The following is a 15,540-nucleotide window of genomic DNA, read 5'->3' on the forward strand; positions in this document are numbered from 1 at the left end:
AAAGAGAGCACCCCCCTGGAGGAAGTAGAGGGTAAATTTCATGATGGTATCCAATTTTGCCATCATCCTCTTTTCCACAGTAGCTTTCAGTGTGCCCACGGTTCCCCTGTGAATGGAGCAGGCGTAGCTCCCTTAGTTGTATCTATATACTGACAATTGATGACTAGCAGTGCAGGCACAAGTATAAATGACACTGAATAGTAAATGGAGTATCTACAGTATTTCAGTATCATGCTGATTTGTGTGCTAATTAATAAGAAAAGGCTTAAATTGGTAACTCTCTAGTTCAGTCTTGTTCATAGTTTAAACTGCAAGTGTTTATCTTTATCTACCAGCTTCTGCTTTTACTTGGTCTCCAGTTCTTGCTAAGCAGTCTGTAATTTTCGGTTCTTAAAGAATTTGCTAATTTTTCAAAATAGAGAAAAACATGTATGAATTGTTTTTCTATTTCCTTGATTTTTAAGATGTCTGTTCTTTTTTAATGTTCTGGTAATCTAACCCTTTTTCTTACTAATTACCAAACAATCAGCATGGCACAGAAATAGCTGCTTCTCTTTAATATTCAGTTTCATTTACACTCTTGTCTGCACTGCTTGACACTGATTGTCAGCTTCTGGATAAAAAAATAATCTTTAAATTTCTCTTTAATGTAAATGTCATACTAGCACATTTTTCTCAATGTAAAATAAGAGAAGAAAAAATAATAGGTAATTAAACAATCAGTCAATCAGAAGTACGGCTGACCCATTGATTTGTGAAACTGGTAGGAATGAACACTTGCAGCCTCATTGGAACCTCTGTACTAGGTGTGGATCTGATCTTGTAGAAGAACTATATATATATATATATATATATATATATCTTTCAATGGAAATATAATAAAAGTGCAACCAACAGAGTAACACAGCATTTTAGTGTTGGCCCTAGTCTTGTTCTTGTTTTTTGATATCCATCCTTCATTGTCATTAAGTGTGTAAGTTCAAAGAAAACATGAAAGAAGTGGTTTGGATACAAACTGTAGGCGTTTTTCACCCCCATTGTTCCATCAGATCAGCTGGATTGTGCAAGAGTCTCTGTAAAACCAACACAGCAAAGCCAAAGGAGGAATCTTATAGGTTTATATAATAATGTTTATTTTCATCTAAACAGAAAATGGAAATCATCACCCTATGAAAATGAAATGGAAAGAAGTGAAAAACTTGTTCATAAACTCCCCTGAATTGTTTAATCTAACACTTGTATTTGATGATGCTGAAAGTAGTGGTAATATATGTGTGACTAAACATTAAATATCAGTAATATGAAAAAAAAACAAAAAAAAAAACTTAGTTTTGTTGATGCTTGGTCACCAGAGTACAATTACAGTAAATACCCTATGCACGAAGTATAAAAGTGACTCTAGCATTTTTAATAGTGTCTAGCATAGGAGAGACATCTCCACCCACAATTACAGCAGCGCAGGTTAGCAGAGAGCTGAGGAGACTTCGTGCCAGCAAAGCAGCGGGTCCATATGGAGTATCACCATGACTGCTGAAGGCCTGTGCATTGGAACTGGGGAGTCCTCTACAGCGCATCTTCAACCTGAGCCTGGAACAGGGGAGAGTCCCGAGGCTTTGGAAAACATCTTGTATCACCCCAGTCCCAAAGGTATCACGTCCTAGTGAGCTGAATGACTTCCGGCCTGTTGCTCTGACGTGACATGTGATGAAGACCATGGAACGGCTGCTGCTTCACCACCTGAGGCCACAGGGCCGCCACACCCTTGACCCTCTGCAGTTCGCATACCAGGAGAAGGTGGGAACGGAGGATGCCATCATCTATGTGCTACACCGATACCTCTCCCACCTGGACAGAGGCAGTGGTGCGTCTTGGGAACTGCAGGTCTGACATTGTGGTCAGCAACACAGGAGCGGGACTATCTTACGCAGGGGACTATACTTTCTTCGGTCCTGTTCAGCCTATATACATCAGACTTCCAATATGATTCTGAGTCCTACCACGTGCAAAAATTCGCTGACGACACTGCTATTGTGGGCTGCATTAGGAGTGGGCAGGAGGAGGAGTATAGGAAGCTAATCAAAGACTTTGTTAAATTGTGCGACTCAAACCACTTACAGCTGAACACCAGCAAGACCAAGGAACTGGTGGTGGATTTTAGGAGGCCCAGGCCCCTCATGGACTCCATGATCATCAGAGGAGACTGTGTGCAGAGGGTACAGACCTATAAATACCTGGGAGTGCAGCTGGATGAGAAATTGGACTGGTCTGCCAATACTAATGCTCTGTGTAAGAAAGGTCAGAGCCGACTATACTTCCTTAGAAGGTTGGCATCCACTGAACAGTGTTATCTCCAGGCAGAGGAGCAGCTTCAGTGACAAAGTTATTGTCTGCTTTTACATGCATTTTTATTACTCTTTAATTTAATATTGTTTTTTGTATCAGTATACTGCTGCTGGATTATGTGAATTTCCCCTTGGGATTAATAAAGTATCTATCTATCATTTTTATACTGTGACATTTGTATTTGATGTAATATTAAATTAATAATAACAAATTTTAATAACTACAGAGGGATCACACTCCTCAGCCTCCCTGTAAAAGTCTGTTCGGGGGTTCTGGAGAGGAGGGTCTGTCGGATAGTCGAACCTCGGATTAAGGTGGAACAGTGTAGTTTTTGTCCTGGTTGCGGAACAGTGGATCAGCTCTATACCCTTAGCAGAATCCTGGAGGGTGCATGGGAGTTGGCCCAACCAGTCTACATGTGTTTTGTAGACTTGGAAAAGGCGTTTGACCGTGTCCCTCAGGGAATCGTGTGGGGGGTGCTCCGGGAGTATGGGGTACCGGACCCACTGATAAAAGCTGTTTGGTCCCTGTACAACCGGTGTCAGAGCTTGGTCCGCATTGCCGGCAGTAAGTCAAGCCCGTTTCCAGTGAGAGTTGGACTCCACCAGGCCTGCCATTTTTTCACCGATTCTGTTCATAACTTTTTTGGACAGAATTTCTAGGTGCAGCCAGGGTGTTGAGGGGGACTCAGGATTGGGTCACTGCTTTTTGCAGATGATGATGTCCTGTTTGCTTCATCAGGCCGTGATCTTCAGCTCTCTCTGAATTGGTTCACAGCTGAGTGTGAAGCGGCTGGGATGGGAATCAGCACCTCCAAATCCGAGACCATGGTTCTCTGCCGGAAAAGGATGGAGTGCCCTTTCAGGATTGCTCCTGCCCCAAGTGGAGGAGTTCAAGTATCTCGGGGTCTTGGTCACGATTGAGGGAAGAATGGAGAGTGAGATTGACAGGCGGATCGGTGCGGCATCCGCAGTAATGCGGGCTCTGCATCGGTCTGTCGTGGTGAAAAAGGAGCTGAGCCGTAAGGCAAAGCTCTCAATTTACCAGTCGATCTACGTTCCTACCCTCACCTATGGTCATGAGCTATGGGTAGTGACCGAAAGAACGAGATCGCGAATACAATCAGCTGAAATGAGTTTCCTCCGCAGGGTGTCTGGGCTTTCCCTTAAAGATAGGGTGAGAAGCTCAGTCATCTGGGAGGGGCTCAGAGTAGAGCCACTGCTCCTCCGCATCGAGAGGAGTCAGATGAGGTGGCTCGGGCATCTGATCAGGATGCCTCCTGGACGCCTCCCTGGTGAGGTGTTCCAGGCACGTCCAACCGGGAGGAGGCCCCAGGGAAGACCCAGGACATGCTGGAGGAACTATGTCTCCTGGCTGGCCTGGGAACGCCTTGGGATTCTCCTGGAAGAGTTAGAAAAAGTGGCCGAGGAGAGGGAAGTCTGGGCTTCTCTGGTCAAGCTGCTGCCCTCATGACTCGACCTCGGATAAGTGGAAGAGGATGGATGGATGGATAACAAATTATATACTGTATATCCATATAAATACTATATATTAGATGTAATATTAAAATGCCAGCTACTCCTACAATTTTCTGTGTGCACTACTGTTTTAATTGTATCTTGCAGCCGTCAAAATGAACAGTTTTCTTAAATAGTTTTCATTTTAATCTAGACATTAATATAAAATAAACCTATTTGAATGTCACAGCTCTTGGTGATACCCTGTATAACAACCTGTCCCTGTAATGCAACTCCCTTCTGGACATAATTCAAGAACAATATATTTTTTTTCTTTGTTATCTCATGAAAAGACTAGAATTGATTGTTGATTATTTATTGAACTGCACTAAGAATTCATTGAACAAAATCAAATTAGAAACACAAATACAACTCTGATGTATGAAACGTCTTTGAAGTTCTTGTTTCTTTAAAAAAAAAAAAAAAAAGTTTTATTTCATGCCTGACTGTAAAAGGCATTATAAAGCCCAGACGTGTTTTGAAGTAGGAGCTGCAGTATGTCTAAAAGCATATAAAAGTATGCGTTCACTAAGACAACATATTTTAAACATAAGACTTTGCATACTTCACATTCTTTTTGTATGCTTTAGTAATTTGATCTTACTGTGCTTTGTATACTAGAATGTCTTGCATAAAACTTACAAAGTCAGTGCTGTTTCTGGATACATTGTATTATTTTCAGTCTCTTTTTTTGTTGGTCATCATAAACATTCAAAGTCATAGCATTCACTGTAATCCTTTAATCAGCTGTTTCTTTAGTAAGCACTCACCTTCATCTAAACATTTCTTTTTGGCAGAATGTCCTATTTTGTTGTTTTTAGTTTTGGTAACACACTATTTTAAATCCTTTGCATTGCGAGTGTGATGAACAACTGCAGACATAGTCATTGATGCCTTCTGGCAGACAACACAGATAAGCGAAAGTCACGAAGCTGAAGCGGAAACTTTTAAAAGTATCTGAATTTGATAATGTGACAACTTACTTATTAGTTCACCAAACAAACTAGATGGACTAAGTGGTGCCATCTCATTTGTCATACTTCATGTAGCAATTCAGTATCGATTTTACTGCAGCCAACCACATATACCAGTTTCTAACTTTAGATTTGCATTAATGACTCGTATACTGAGAAATTTTGTTGTAGCTGCGTTTACCCAAAATTAACAAAGTTTTGCAGCTTCAGTATGCTCCATGGGATTCTGGCAAAAGCTTGATGCGTTGAAATGACTCCACAGACAAAATATCTTTGTTTTAAAAATGTAAAAATTCAAACCAAATCAGTTCACACAAAAATAGAGAAAAAAATAGTAGCAAAGAAAAGTTTAAGTTTAAAGCTTATATATCTTGTTTCATTCTTTAAGTTTGCTTACAGTTGAACTATTTCTAAACGGTCAGAAAACTGTATGCTTATCCCATTTTTGCACTGTAAATGGGTCTTTCAGTCCCTGCTAGCACTGAGACATATTCTAAACAACAACTGACTTAATTAATACACTGCATCTCAGATATAGCAAGAAACTTATATTAACTTAGAGGGAGAGGGAGTAATGACTGGACCATTGTCCATGGCTATGAAAGAAAATTATATTCTATCCAAATTAAGCAAACACTAATATGAGTTTAACTTAAAGCATTAACTTTCTAAGATTGGCTCTTACAGTTGTTATACATCATTTTTATAAAGTTTATTTATAAAGTACAAAAAGAAAAAGTAAATTCTTTATCAGTCAACTTAACATTATTATTTCACTTACAATACAATACAATACAGTTTATATTTGTATAGCCCAAAATCACACAGGAAGTGCCGCAATGGGCTTTAACAGGCCCTGCCTTTTGACAGCCCCCCAGCCTTGACTCTCTGAGAAGACAAGGAAAAACTCCCAATAAAAACCTTGTAGGGGAAAAATGGAAGAAACCTCGGGAAAGTCAGTTCAAAGAGAGACCCCTTTCCAGGTAGGTTGGGCGTGCAGTGGGAGCCAAAAGTAGGGGGTCAATACAATACAATATACAGAACAGAACACTTCCTTCTCTGGTTATTGTTTGGTGTTGCTGGGCTAAAAAAAGGGAAAGAATTTAATGTGCACTTTGGTTCTCAAGGTCAGTCCTGACATACTCCTGTGGCTGCTGGATTTTATTCCAACCAGTTTCATCAATTATTTAATCACTCTTATTTTTAATTCATCTATTTTTTATTTATTTTTTTTTTTTTTTGGCTGGCCTTTTACAGTATCCCCTCTTATTTTGCATTCAGAAAAATGTACTGGTATGTTATTTACATTGAGTTGAAATTCAGACATTTTACTTTCTACAACTAATGCATCATTTGCAAGCTGGGAACACTGTGCCAGACTGCATCTTAGTCATATAACTAACTCATACAACCCATATTATTTATGAATAGGACCTGAATTTGAACAAATAGGACTAACTCCTTTTCTGAAGTAAACAGACCCCTGGCTAGACTACTGTCAGTTCCACATACCTGAAGGTAACAGTCCATTCATTTCCAAGAATATAATCATTCTTGACACTATATTTACCTGAGATCATTACATAATGAGGCCAAAAGGGGATCAAGTAACAAAGATGATACAACACTCAAGCTGGGAGGTTGGTTGGGCAGTTAAGGCAGAAAAACAGAGAGGTAAACTTAGTGGCCCAGAAGTTCCATATGTCATTTGTAATCATTGGCAGCTGTGCCCCTTTTTGCCCTGAAATGTTAAAGAATAACCATTAGCTTATCCTTTGTGTGATTTGAAGGGTACAAGTGTTTCTTTTTATAGCACTCTAGATAAGGTAGCTACAGCTGTGCCCCTAGCAGTTTAAAGTCAATACCCTGTTATCCATGGCTACAAGTTAATACCATAAGTAAGTGTAACAACAAAACATACACATTAGTGAGTAACAGAGGTAGGCACAGATTTTACTTAAAGGTAAAAGCTGATCTCTTGTTTATAAAATAAAATTTTTTCAGTTACACCCTACAGCCTTTGTATACTTCCAGGGCAGCGCCTCTTTCACGCTTGACCTGTTGTTTCAAAGCCCTTTGTAACTCAGGTTTACTGAGCTACAACAGGTACCATAAAAAGAAATTAATTTATTCATATGAGTCACTCCTTTTTGTGTAGTTTGTTAATGAGCAGGATCCAGTCAGGGAAGGACCATATAATTAGCACGAACCAATTAGAGTGCAGTTATAGTTTGCATTTTCAGAAATCTGGGTTTTCACCCGCTTGCATTACAACGCTGATGCTGTGTTTTCAGAAGTGTATGGAGAGTATTTTTTTAAAAAGTCTCTGTTTTTTAGGGCTAAAAATGCCAGGATTTTGTGAAAGCAAGGCAAAACTGGAGACAAATGTCTGCTTTTTTAAACAAAAACGTAGTGGTGTGGACAGGGTTTTAGTGTACACTGTTGAAAAACATGGGAGAAGGAAATTAATTTACTACAGCTTTTTGTTTGTTTATAATGCTAGTGGTTTACTTACTACAAAGATAAAAATACATTAAACTCCAAATCAGTAGTTACACACTTAGAAACAAAATCAGAAATCACGCTGTGGAATAACTGGCCTATATACAGTATATTGTAAAAATTGTATGTATGTGAAATTAAAGGAGTAACATGCAAATATATCCCAAAAACATATACAGGACTTTCTTTCCCTATGTTGAAAAAAGGTAAAATAACTTGAAAATCCAATTTCAGTGGCTTTCAAGAAGTAATGTAATCTTTGCAATTATTAAGAGTGCTTTCTTTGGTCTGGACCTTTGTTACAGCAACTAATCTTGAGTGGTTTTTGCCCTTTTAGCACCATTACTTGGTTAATTCTTCTTATCCCATTAAGACGCATTCATTTTCATCCACATTAACGTCAAGGTGTGAATGCTTGGTGTTGAAGCTTTGGTGAACAGCTCTTGCCATTAAGGCTTATTATTGTCTTGTGTAAACATTATTATCTGTTAAACTGATCACTAACTGCAGCTTAAAAATCACAAATCTCAAAGTGGACAGATCCATTCATTAAAAAAAAAAATAAGATTCCTGGAGGTGCCCATTAATGCAAGTGCATTAAAGGTGTGTGTGTGTGTGCACATATGGCCTCATTTGCATTGGAAGAGTAAAGAAACCATACAGGGCAAGAGACGATAAATGATTTTAGTATATTGAAACAGACAGTTTCATTGGTTCATAGTGTCATTATTGTAACATATACAGAATACAGTGAAATTCTGACTTGCATGTGCTACTTAACCTGCAACACACAGCCGCTCTCTAGCACTATGATTAGTGAGTACAACAACTGTGCCATGTAACCCCTGTCTCCCTTACCTAAACAATTGCAGAACACATTAGCCATAACCAAGCAGCAACTATTAAGGAATGTAATAAACATGAATCAAAGAATGAAAATTTACGGCTTCTGTTTGGGATGTGCTCTTTTTTGCAACAATGCTTAGTATTATTTTTTGTTTCCAAAGGACACCATATTGCCGCATATACAGAATGTATAAGGTTAAATTCCTATCTATACGACCTTGTAGCTGCATACACCTGCTCAGGTAACCATCTGTAACTCAACCAAGAATTTATTACTAATCCTATAATGTACTCATTCTTCATTTTAACATTATATTTGCAGTTTCCACATTTATTATGTAAGTTAACTTCCAAACACTATTCATTTTCTAGGACAGATCTGCCACACAGATTACTATATTTATAAAGGGAACCAAAAAGGTACATAAGTGCATTTTCATAGAAGAATTACATATTGGTGTTTTATTGAACAGTATGAAATTTAATAAAAAAGTTAATTACATTTATGGCGTTTTTGTTAATTCATATTTTGTTTTTACACATTCGAATACACAAATTAAATCTCTAGCAAGCAAAAGAGGGAGACTAATCAGGAAACTAAACATATCCTGACAAATAAATTTAGTCTGACTCATTAGATACTGGAAAGAAGGGCACTTTTAAACAAATAAAGAATAGCAATTAATGCATCCACAAAAGAGAATAGCAATTAATGCACCCACAAAACCATTTGACCAAATGTTTCTTTAGTGATGCTGATGAAATTATATCCATGATTAATTTATTGATCCTCATTGATTAGAACAAAAACAGTTCCTTTGCTGTCCATAAATGGTAGCAAAGAATCTTGTCAGGCAGTGACTAGCACAAATGTCTGTACACATTCATACAAAGAACTATATATGAATGGAAAGTTTATGTAGTTGAAAGCAGCACCTTTGAGACCTTCAGATCTTAGCATTTTAGGGGAACCACATGCTGTGTTTAAAAACCAACAGTGTATTTCTGGTCTGGGTTGAGTAATAAGGATCAATAAGTAATAAGTTGAACATATCTTTGTCCTTATTGAGAGTGTTTGAGGCAGTGAGACTCTGTTTGATTCCTATATAAATGTTTTATGGAGTAGGCTTATGACTGAATACTTATGGTATCTTGTACAAGATGCTGCAAGAGTACACAGTGGTACATAGAACTTTACTATGTGCCATTTAGTCACTATGTTTAATGACTGAAATTTTTAAATGGGACATAGGATTGACCAGGGATACATCTAATCTATGCCCTTGTTCATGAGTTTCAAGGAAAGCCTATTATGGTACTACCAGGGCTTAGAAAGCAAAAAAATTAATGAATCAACTGCACAATTTTGATCTGAGCCAGCATGTTAGTCAGCCAACATACAAAGGGGGACACATGTTGGATTTAGTGATTGCTAATGGATTAAAAGTGGGTGTGAGGCAAATCGTGGATATCGGTTTATCAGACCATTTTCTCTATTTAATATAGAAATACCGATAGATAAAATTAATGGAAAGCATATTGTTAAAAAACACTTCTTTGATTCATCTGCAGCTTTAAAGTTTATTAATATTTTAAGTAACTAGTCCGTTTGTAGTGCTTACTGCAATACAAATAATAAATTAAATATGTAAGGTGAAAAATTTTAATGCTAAAGTGAGAGCTGCCACTAATATAGTCACTCCTGAAAAGACAGTTACAAAATCTTCCAGCACTGTTACACAAAGTGTGTCTGATTTAAAGAAAATATGCCAGAGAGCTGAGCATAAATTGAGAAAATCTAAATTGAATGTCCACTATGAAATATTGAAGGTTAAAATAACAGAATACAACAACATAGTCTGTCTTCAGAGGTGGTGCTACTTCTCTAAAATTATAAATAACAATGCTAGTAATCCAAGAGTTTTATTCTCTACTTTTGATCGTTTGCTAAACCCGGGTCCCTCAATGGAATGCCTCCAAAAAACTTATAGTGAAACTTGTGAGGCTTTTGCTATATTTTTTTAATCACAAAATTAATGATATTAGAAGTAATGCAGTACATCCCCTCAGTACCGATCCTATTAAATCCTGGTAATTCCATTATAAGCAAATTAAAATCTTTCACCAGGATAGATTGGGTAAATCTATATAGAATAATTTCTCAACTGAGAACCTCCACCTGGATCATTGACTCAATACCAACATGTTTTTTCAAAGAAGTATCCAGCGTGCTAATTGATAGTGTGCTTGACAGTAAATTTGTAATTAGATACAGGGGTCTTCCCAGACTGTCTTAAGACTGCTGTTGTTAAACCCCTTCTCATGAAATATAATCTTGACTCCTCTGTTTTTAAAAATTTTAGTCCTAACCTGCCTTCCTATAAAAGGCAATCACTGTATTTATCAATAGCGCCTGATGACCCCGACTCTCATTGGTTACTGAGCCAATTTCTTACTTGTTTCTCAATAGATGAGTAGTAATTTTCTCAAATGTAATAAGTGAGAAAACAGAAATCTTAGTGATTGGCAAAAAATGGATATGTGAGGGTATTAGAAATAATCTTGATTCATTAGGCTTAAAAGTCAAGACATAGGTAAAGAATTTAGGAGTAATTATTAACTCTGACCTGAATTTTATATCACATATTAGCCAGATTACCAGGACACCATTTTTTCTTTTAAGAAATATACCAAAACTTAGATCCCATATAACTTTGCAAGATGCTGAAAAATTAGTTCAAGCTTTTGTTTTTAGATGGATAGATTACTGTAATGCACTCCTTTCAGCACTACCCAAAACAGACATCAATTGGTTGCAATTAGTACAGAATGCAGCTGCCAGAATCATAACTAGGAAAAGAAAACCTGAGCACATCTCTCCAGTTTCGATGTCATTACATTGGTTACCCGTGCAATTTAGAATTGACTTTAAAATACTGCTAATGGTTTATGAAGCCTTAAATAATCTTGCTCCGTCCTATGCTTTGAAATGACTTTCATCTTACACTCCAAATCGTAACATTAGATCTTCAAATGAGAGCATGCTTATAATTCCAAGAGCTAAAGTTAAAAGAAGTGGAAAGGCAGCCCTCTGCTGTTATGCACCTAAAATCTGGAATAGCTTACTGATACAAATTCGCCAGGCTAATATGGTGGAGTACTTTTAAAAAAAACTGCTAAAAACTAATTAATTTACATTGGCTTTCTGATAGCTTCATTTTAGTGTAACCCTGATATTCTTTATATGCATTTAATTATGGTTTTTACCATGGGTCCACAATACGCACTAACCCCTACTTTCTCTGCTGTTCTTTTTCCGTTTTTCTGTGGTGGCGATCTGTGCCACCACCACCTGAAGAAAGCACCATGCAGTCCCTACATTGATGGGTTGAAGGCCAGATATCCACATGACCATCATCATCTAATTATTTCCACGTGAACCCTGAAAACCATGAGGACTGATTTAGATCATTTATGTTAGGCAGAATGTGCACTGGGAGCTGGGAGGTCTCATGGCCTCAGAACCCCTGCAGATTTTGTTTTTTTTTTTCTCCAGCCCTCTGTAGTTTTGTTTTTTTTGTTTGTTTTTAAATGGGGATCTAAGTACCACCATGCAGTGGGCGATGCTTCAGCACAATGTCAGTTTTGATCCCCAACAGGCCTGACCCCATTTGCTGTCCGATGGTTTTGACTCTTCTGGGGATGATGCTCCCAATGGCTTTCTCCCATCTCCTTCATAATGCGAGCTGTGTGAAGTTTTTACAGTTGCTGGAGTGCCAATCCTGCCACCAACCCTGAAGATTTCCCTGCAAGTTGGAGAAACATTTGCAGGGCCAGTTGCAGTTCAACGTCATACCCAGCATGTCATTGGATATAATTGGGAAAATACATTAACTGGGAAAAAAGCATTAGATATTGCTGTAATATTTGTAATTTATTTCTGCATTTTTTTTTGCTTGTTTGTAGGTTCATAACACTGAAAACACCGTTTTTCCCTCAAAGTGATTTAAGAGTGTTTTTTTTTTTTGTTTTTTTTTACTTTTGTTTTGTTCCTGTAGTTAATAGCTTTTTAATTTTTGGAGTCTTTTCAGCATTTTTTATATTTGTTTTGTTTCAGAAAGGCAATCATAAATTTGAAAATGTCTTCTAAAATGTCCACCACAAACAACATTGCAGCTGCAAGGAGACAAGTCCAGCAACTCAGAATAGAGGCCAGCATTGAGCGAATAAAGGTATCTCCTCGCTTTGAATTATGTTTAATTTTCTTTAAAAAGAGATCTATCTCTATTTACAGTATCTATCAAAAATAATTTTGTGTTCGTATCTCACACAAACATTTTCAACTGTTCAAGCAACCTGCTTATTTTCCTAAATGGGGCTGGGTTGCTTTGTTTGTTTAAGTTTTCTCTTTGTTTCTTGGAAGCTGTTGTAGTCTGTTTGGCCTGTAGAACAAATACATTTAAAGCAGCTTAATCCCGATCTTTGGAACAGTAGCTCTCTTTCAGTTTGAGAATAGCTGATCGTCTGTTCACGTGTCAAAGGTATATGGAGTTTTTGCATGCTCTTGAACTTGTACCTTAACAAAGCATTTACCACACCCTTCCACCCAACTTCAGATTTCAAATATTGGACTTCTTGCACTTCATGTGTTATTTAATCTGTTCCATGTAGTCATCACTTTGTGGCTATTGCTACAAAGCTGAACTTCTGAACTTGTCTTGCTTATTTATGTATAGTAAAATGCAGGTGTGTGTTTGCTGTGTCAGAAACTGAATCCCTTTGATTTCTTTAGGTTTCAAAGGCATCTGCAGAATTGATGAACTACTGCTATGACCATGCCAAGAACGACCCCCTACTGGTGGGCATTCCTGCTTCTGACAACCCTTTCAAGGACAAGAAACCCTGTACCATTTTGTAGTGTTAAATTGAACTTTGTGTTTTTTTATGTTTGCTTTTTTTTTTTTTTTCTTTTTTAGGACGAAAGAAATGAACTTAATGTCTTTTATTACTCTTTTTTTCTTTTTTAAGGCCTCCTGGAACCCACTGTAAGTGAATTTATTGACAGATTGGTTAAACTGATTTAATTATATATTTCATTTCTTGTACAAGTACAAGCCAAAAGTGACCATTTCTGAAATGAGTGTAAACAGAGCTACTATTTGTGGGAATTCTGAGCTGATTGAATGATTTTAATTATATTGTTCTGTGGCATGTGTTAGGGTTGACCAAGACCAAAGCTGCCTCTTAATTGTTTATTATACTTACAATGGGAAAGGAAAATGTCTTAGCAGTTCTTCTTTTAAATAGGTGCAAAAGGTACTTTATACTGATTATGTAGTCTCTTGAATTTCACCTAAAATGTGTATGATAAACATAATTTTTTATCTAATAATTCAATGCTTATTTACATTTAACATATTTTTGAGATGACATTTCGTAAAATTTTCCTACACAATTTATCTGCCTACATTTTAATTTTTTTTTACAAATGTGATAAATCTTTTTGAAATATATTCTGTATTCATCTGTGACAGTGAAGATGGCAGCAGTACTGTGCCCTTTTTATTAAAGATTTTAATTACATTAGAATGACTGTGGCACTCCAGGAAAAATAAAATCAGATATTCTTCAGGACTGGTACTGAGAAAACAACAGGCCTTACAGTTTCCAAAACATCTCAGTTCCAATACATTAATTCATTCACTTCACGTGAGATGCAGACTACCAAATAAATGTACACTCTAAGTAGCATCTAAACATCTACATGTCAATTACAACACTTATTACAATTGCAAGTATTTGAAATTCACTTCCAGCAACACATCTGAATAACTAGACATACTTACGTACATACCTTTATAAATAGAAACACTCAAGGGTATGTACACGTGGTTGCATTACAATACCACATTTTTTCACTCTTATTGAATCACATGTATAATAGAAGCAGATTAAGGCATTCAGTAAAATGTATGTCATGTGCAAAAGAGGAAAATTTGTACACTTAGTAACACTATTAAAATGTCCACTCACAGATCTCTCATGATTAAGAATCTGACATGCACCTGCATCACTACTTGAATAGTTAAATATCTACTTAAAATAATTAAGCCTTTATTAGAAAACATCTCATGAACAACACTAAACATTGTGCAAACATAAAACACTGGTCAAAATCAGTTCATGTATCCTCTACCCACTTCACATGAAAGTATTACACTAAAAAAATAATAGTGCACAATTCTTCAGGGTTGAATTTCATAACAAGCATTTTACTCCTGTTACAGAGACTTAGAGATTGTGAATACATGAAGCCTTCTTGGTATCTACTTAAATGTTGTGAAAACCACAGTATTTTTATTTTAATCTGAAAATCCTATTAAAAACATCTTAAACTGCTGTAGTGGCTATACAATTTCTATCTGATATTCCTCTTTTTAATCCTTGTCTTCTAAATGATAAAGTGGGCAGTCAGTTTGATTTTGAATTTGTAGGCAATTTAATATATGTTAAAATGGTGTTATAATTATTGGTAAGTTTTCTATCTGTGCCAGTTTTTCATTAATATTAGCAAATACTTATGGGCTTTGAAAGAGTTCTTCCAAAAAACAACTTCCTAATCTTTTAATATTCTGGATTAAGATTTCAGGATTCCAGTAAAAGATTAACGTTTTCACAAAATATAAGTACATCCTGCATTTGTCAGTATTAATTCTAAATTGCAGAAAAAATGACACCTGTTTTACTAAGCAAATTGTTTTTTTAACCTTGGTTAGGATTTGTGCACTAGTGTTGAGAACTCCACCTTTTGTGCTGTCTTATTAAAGTCTGATTGTACAGATAAACTTGAGACATACTATACAGTTTATTTGTACTCTGTGTTTAGAAACCATATGTGTACCTAGAATAATCAACACATTCCAGTTATAGCTAGTGACTTCTTGGAAAATACTGCTATGGATCTGGGGCCTCAAAAAAAAAACACACAGATAAGGTGAGGCCACAAGTGATGTAGGTTCAAAAGCACATGTTCATTTATTCTCATAATAATCACATTGTAAGAAAATAAGTACATCAATGCAAAGAGGGCAAAGACTGCAGTGCTTAAGTTATTTACTGTATATCTGGTATGTTTACACTTACTCAATGTGATTTTCAAAGCTTTTCATTCGAATATCACAAAAATCCCTCTTGCATATGGACTGTTTTAATACAACACTGCAGTCACACACATTTTTGGAGTTTAAAGTAACAGGGATACAGTTAAGGCCTCATTAGGTCCAACAAAGGAATGGATGTTTCTAACTTAAAAGTACTGAGCACAGAGCTGCCACATTTTACTTTAATTGCATAATCAG

The 15,540-nt window shown here is 36.6% G+C and overlaps 1 protein-coding gene across 2 annotated transcripts in view; it reads left to right on the forward strand.

The window, feature by feature from the left end:
• The window catches only part of LOC120515264 (guanine nucleotide-binding protein G(I)/G(S)/G(O) subunit gamma-7-like), a 240,871-nt gene extending 225,707 nt beyond the window's left edge, over positions 1 to 15,164 (forward strand). For both annotated transcript variants that reach the window (XM_039736102.1, XM_039736100.1), the window contains 2 exons: positions 12,300 to 12,414; positions 12,975 to 15,164. In XM_039736102.1, coding sequence (XP_039592036.1) covers positions 12,322 to 12,414; positions 12,975 to 13,100 — 219 coding nt within the window. In that variant the 5' untranslated portion in view covers positions 12,300 to 12,321 and the 3' untranslated portion in view covers positions 13,101 to 15,164. The remainder of the gene's footprint in view (positions 1 to 12,299; positions 12,415 to 12,974) is intronic.
• The last annotated feature ends 376 nt before the right edge of the window (positions 15,165 to 15,540 follow it).

Source organism: Polypterus senegalus, chromosome 14 (assembly GCF_016835505.1).
Source record: "Polypterus senegalus isolate Bchr_013 chromosome 14, ASM1683550v1, whole genome shotgun sequence".
Classification (NCBI taxonomy): Eukaryota; Metazoa; Chordata; class Cladistia; order Polypteriformes; family Polypteridae; genus Polypterus; species Polypterus senegalus.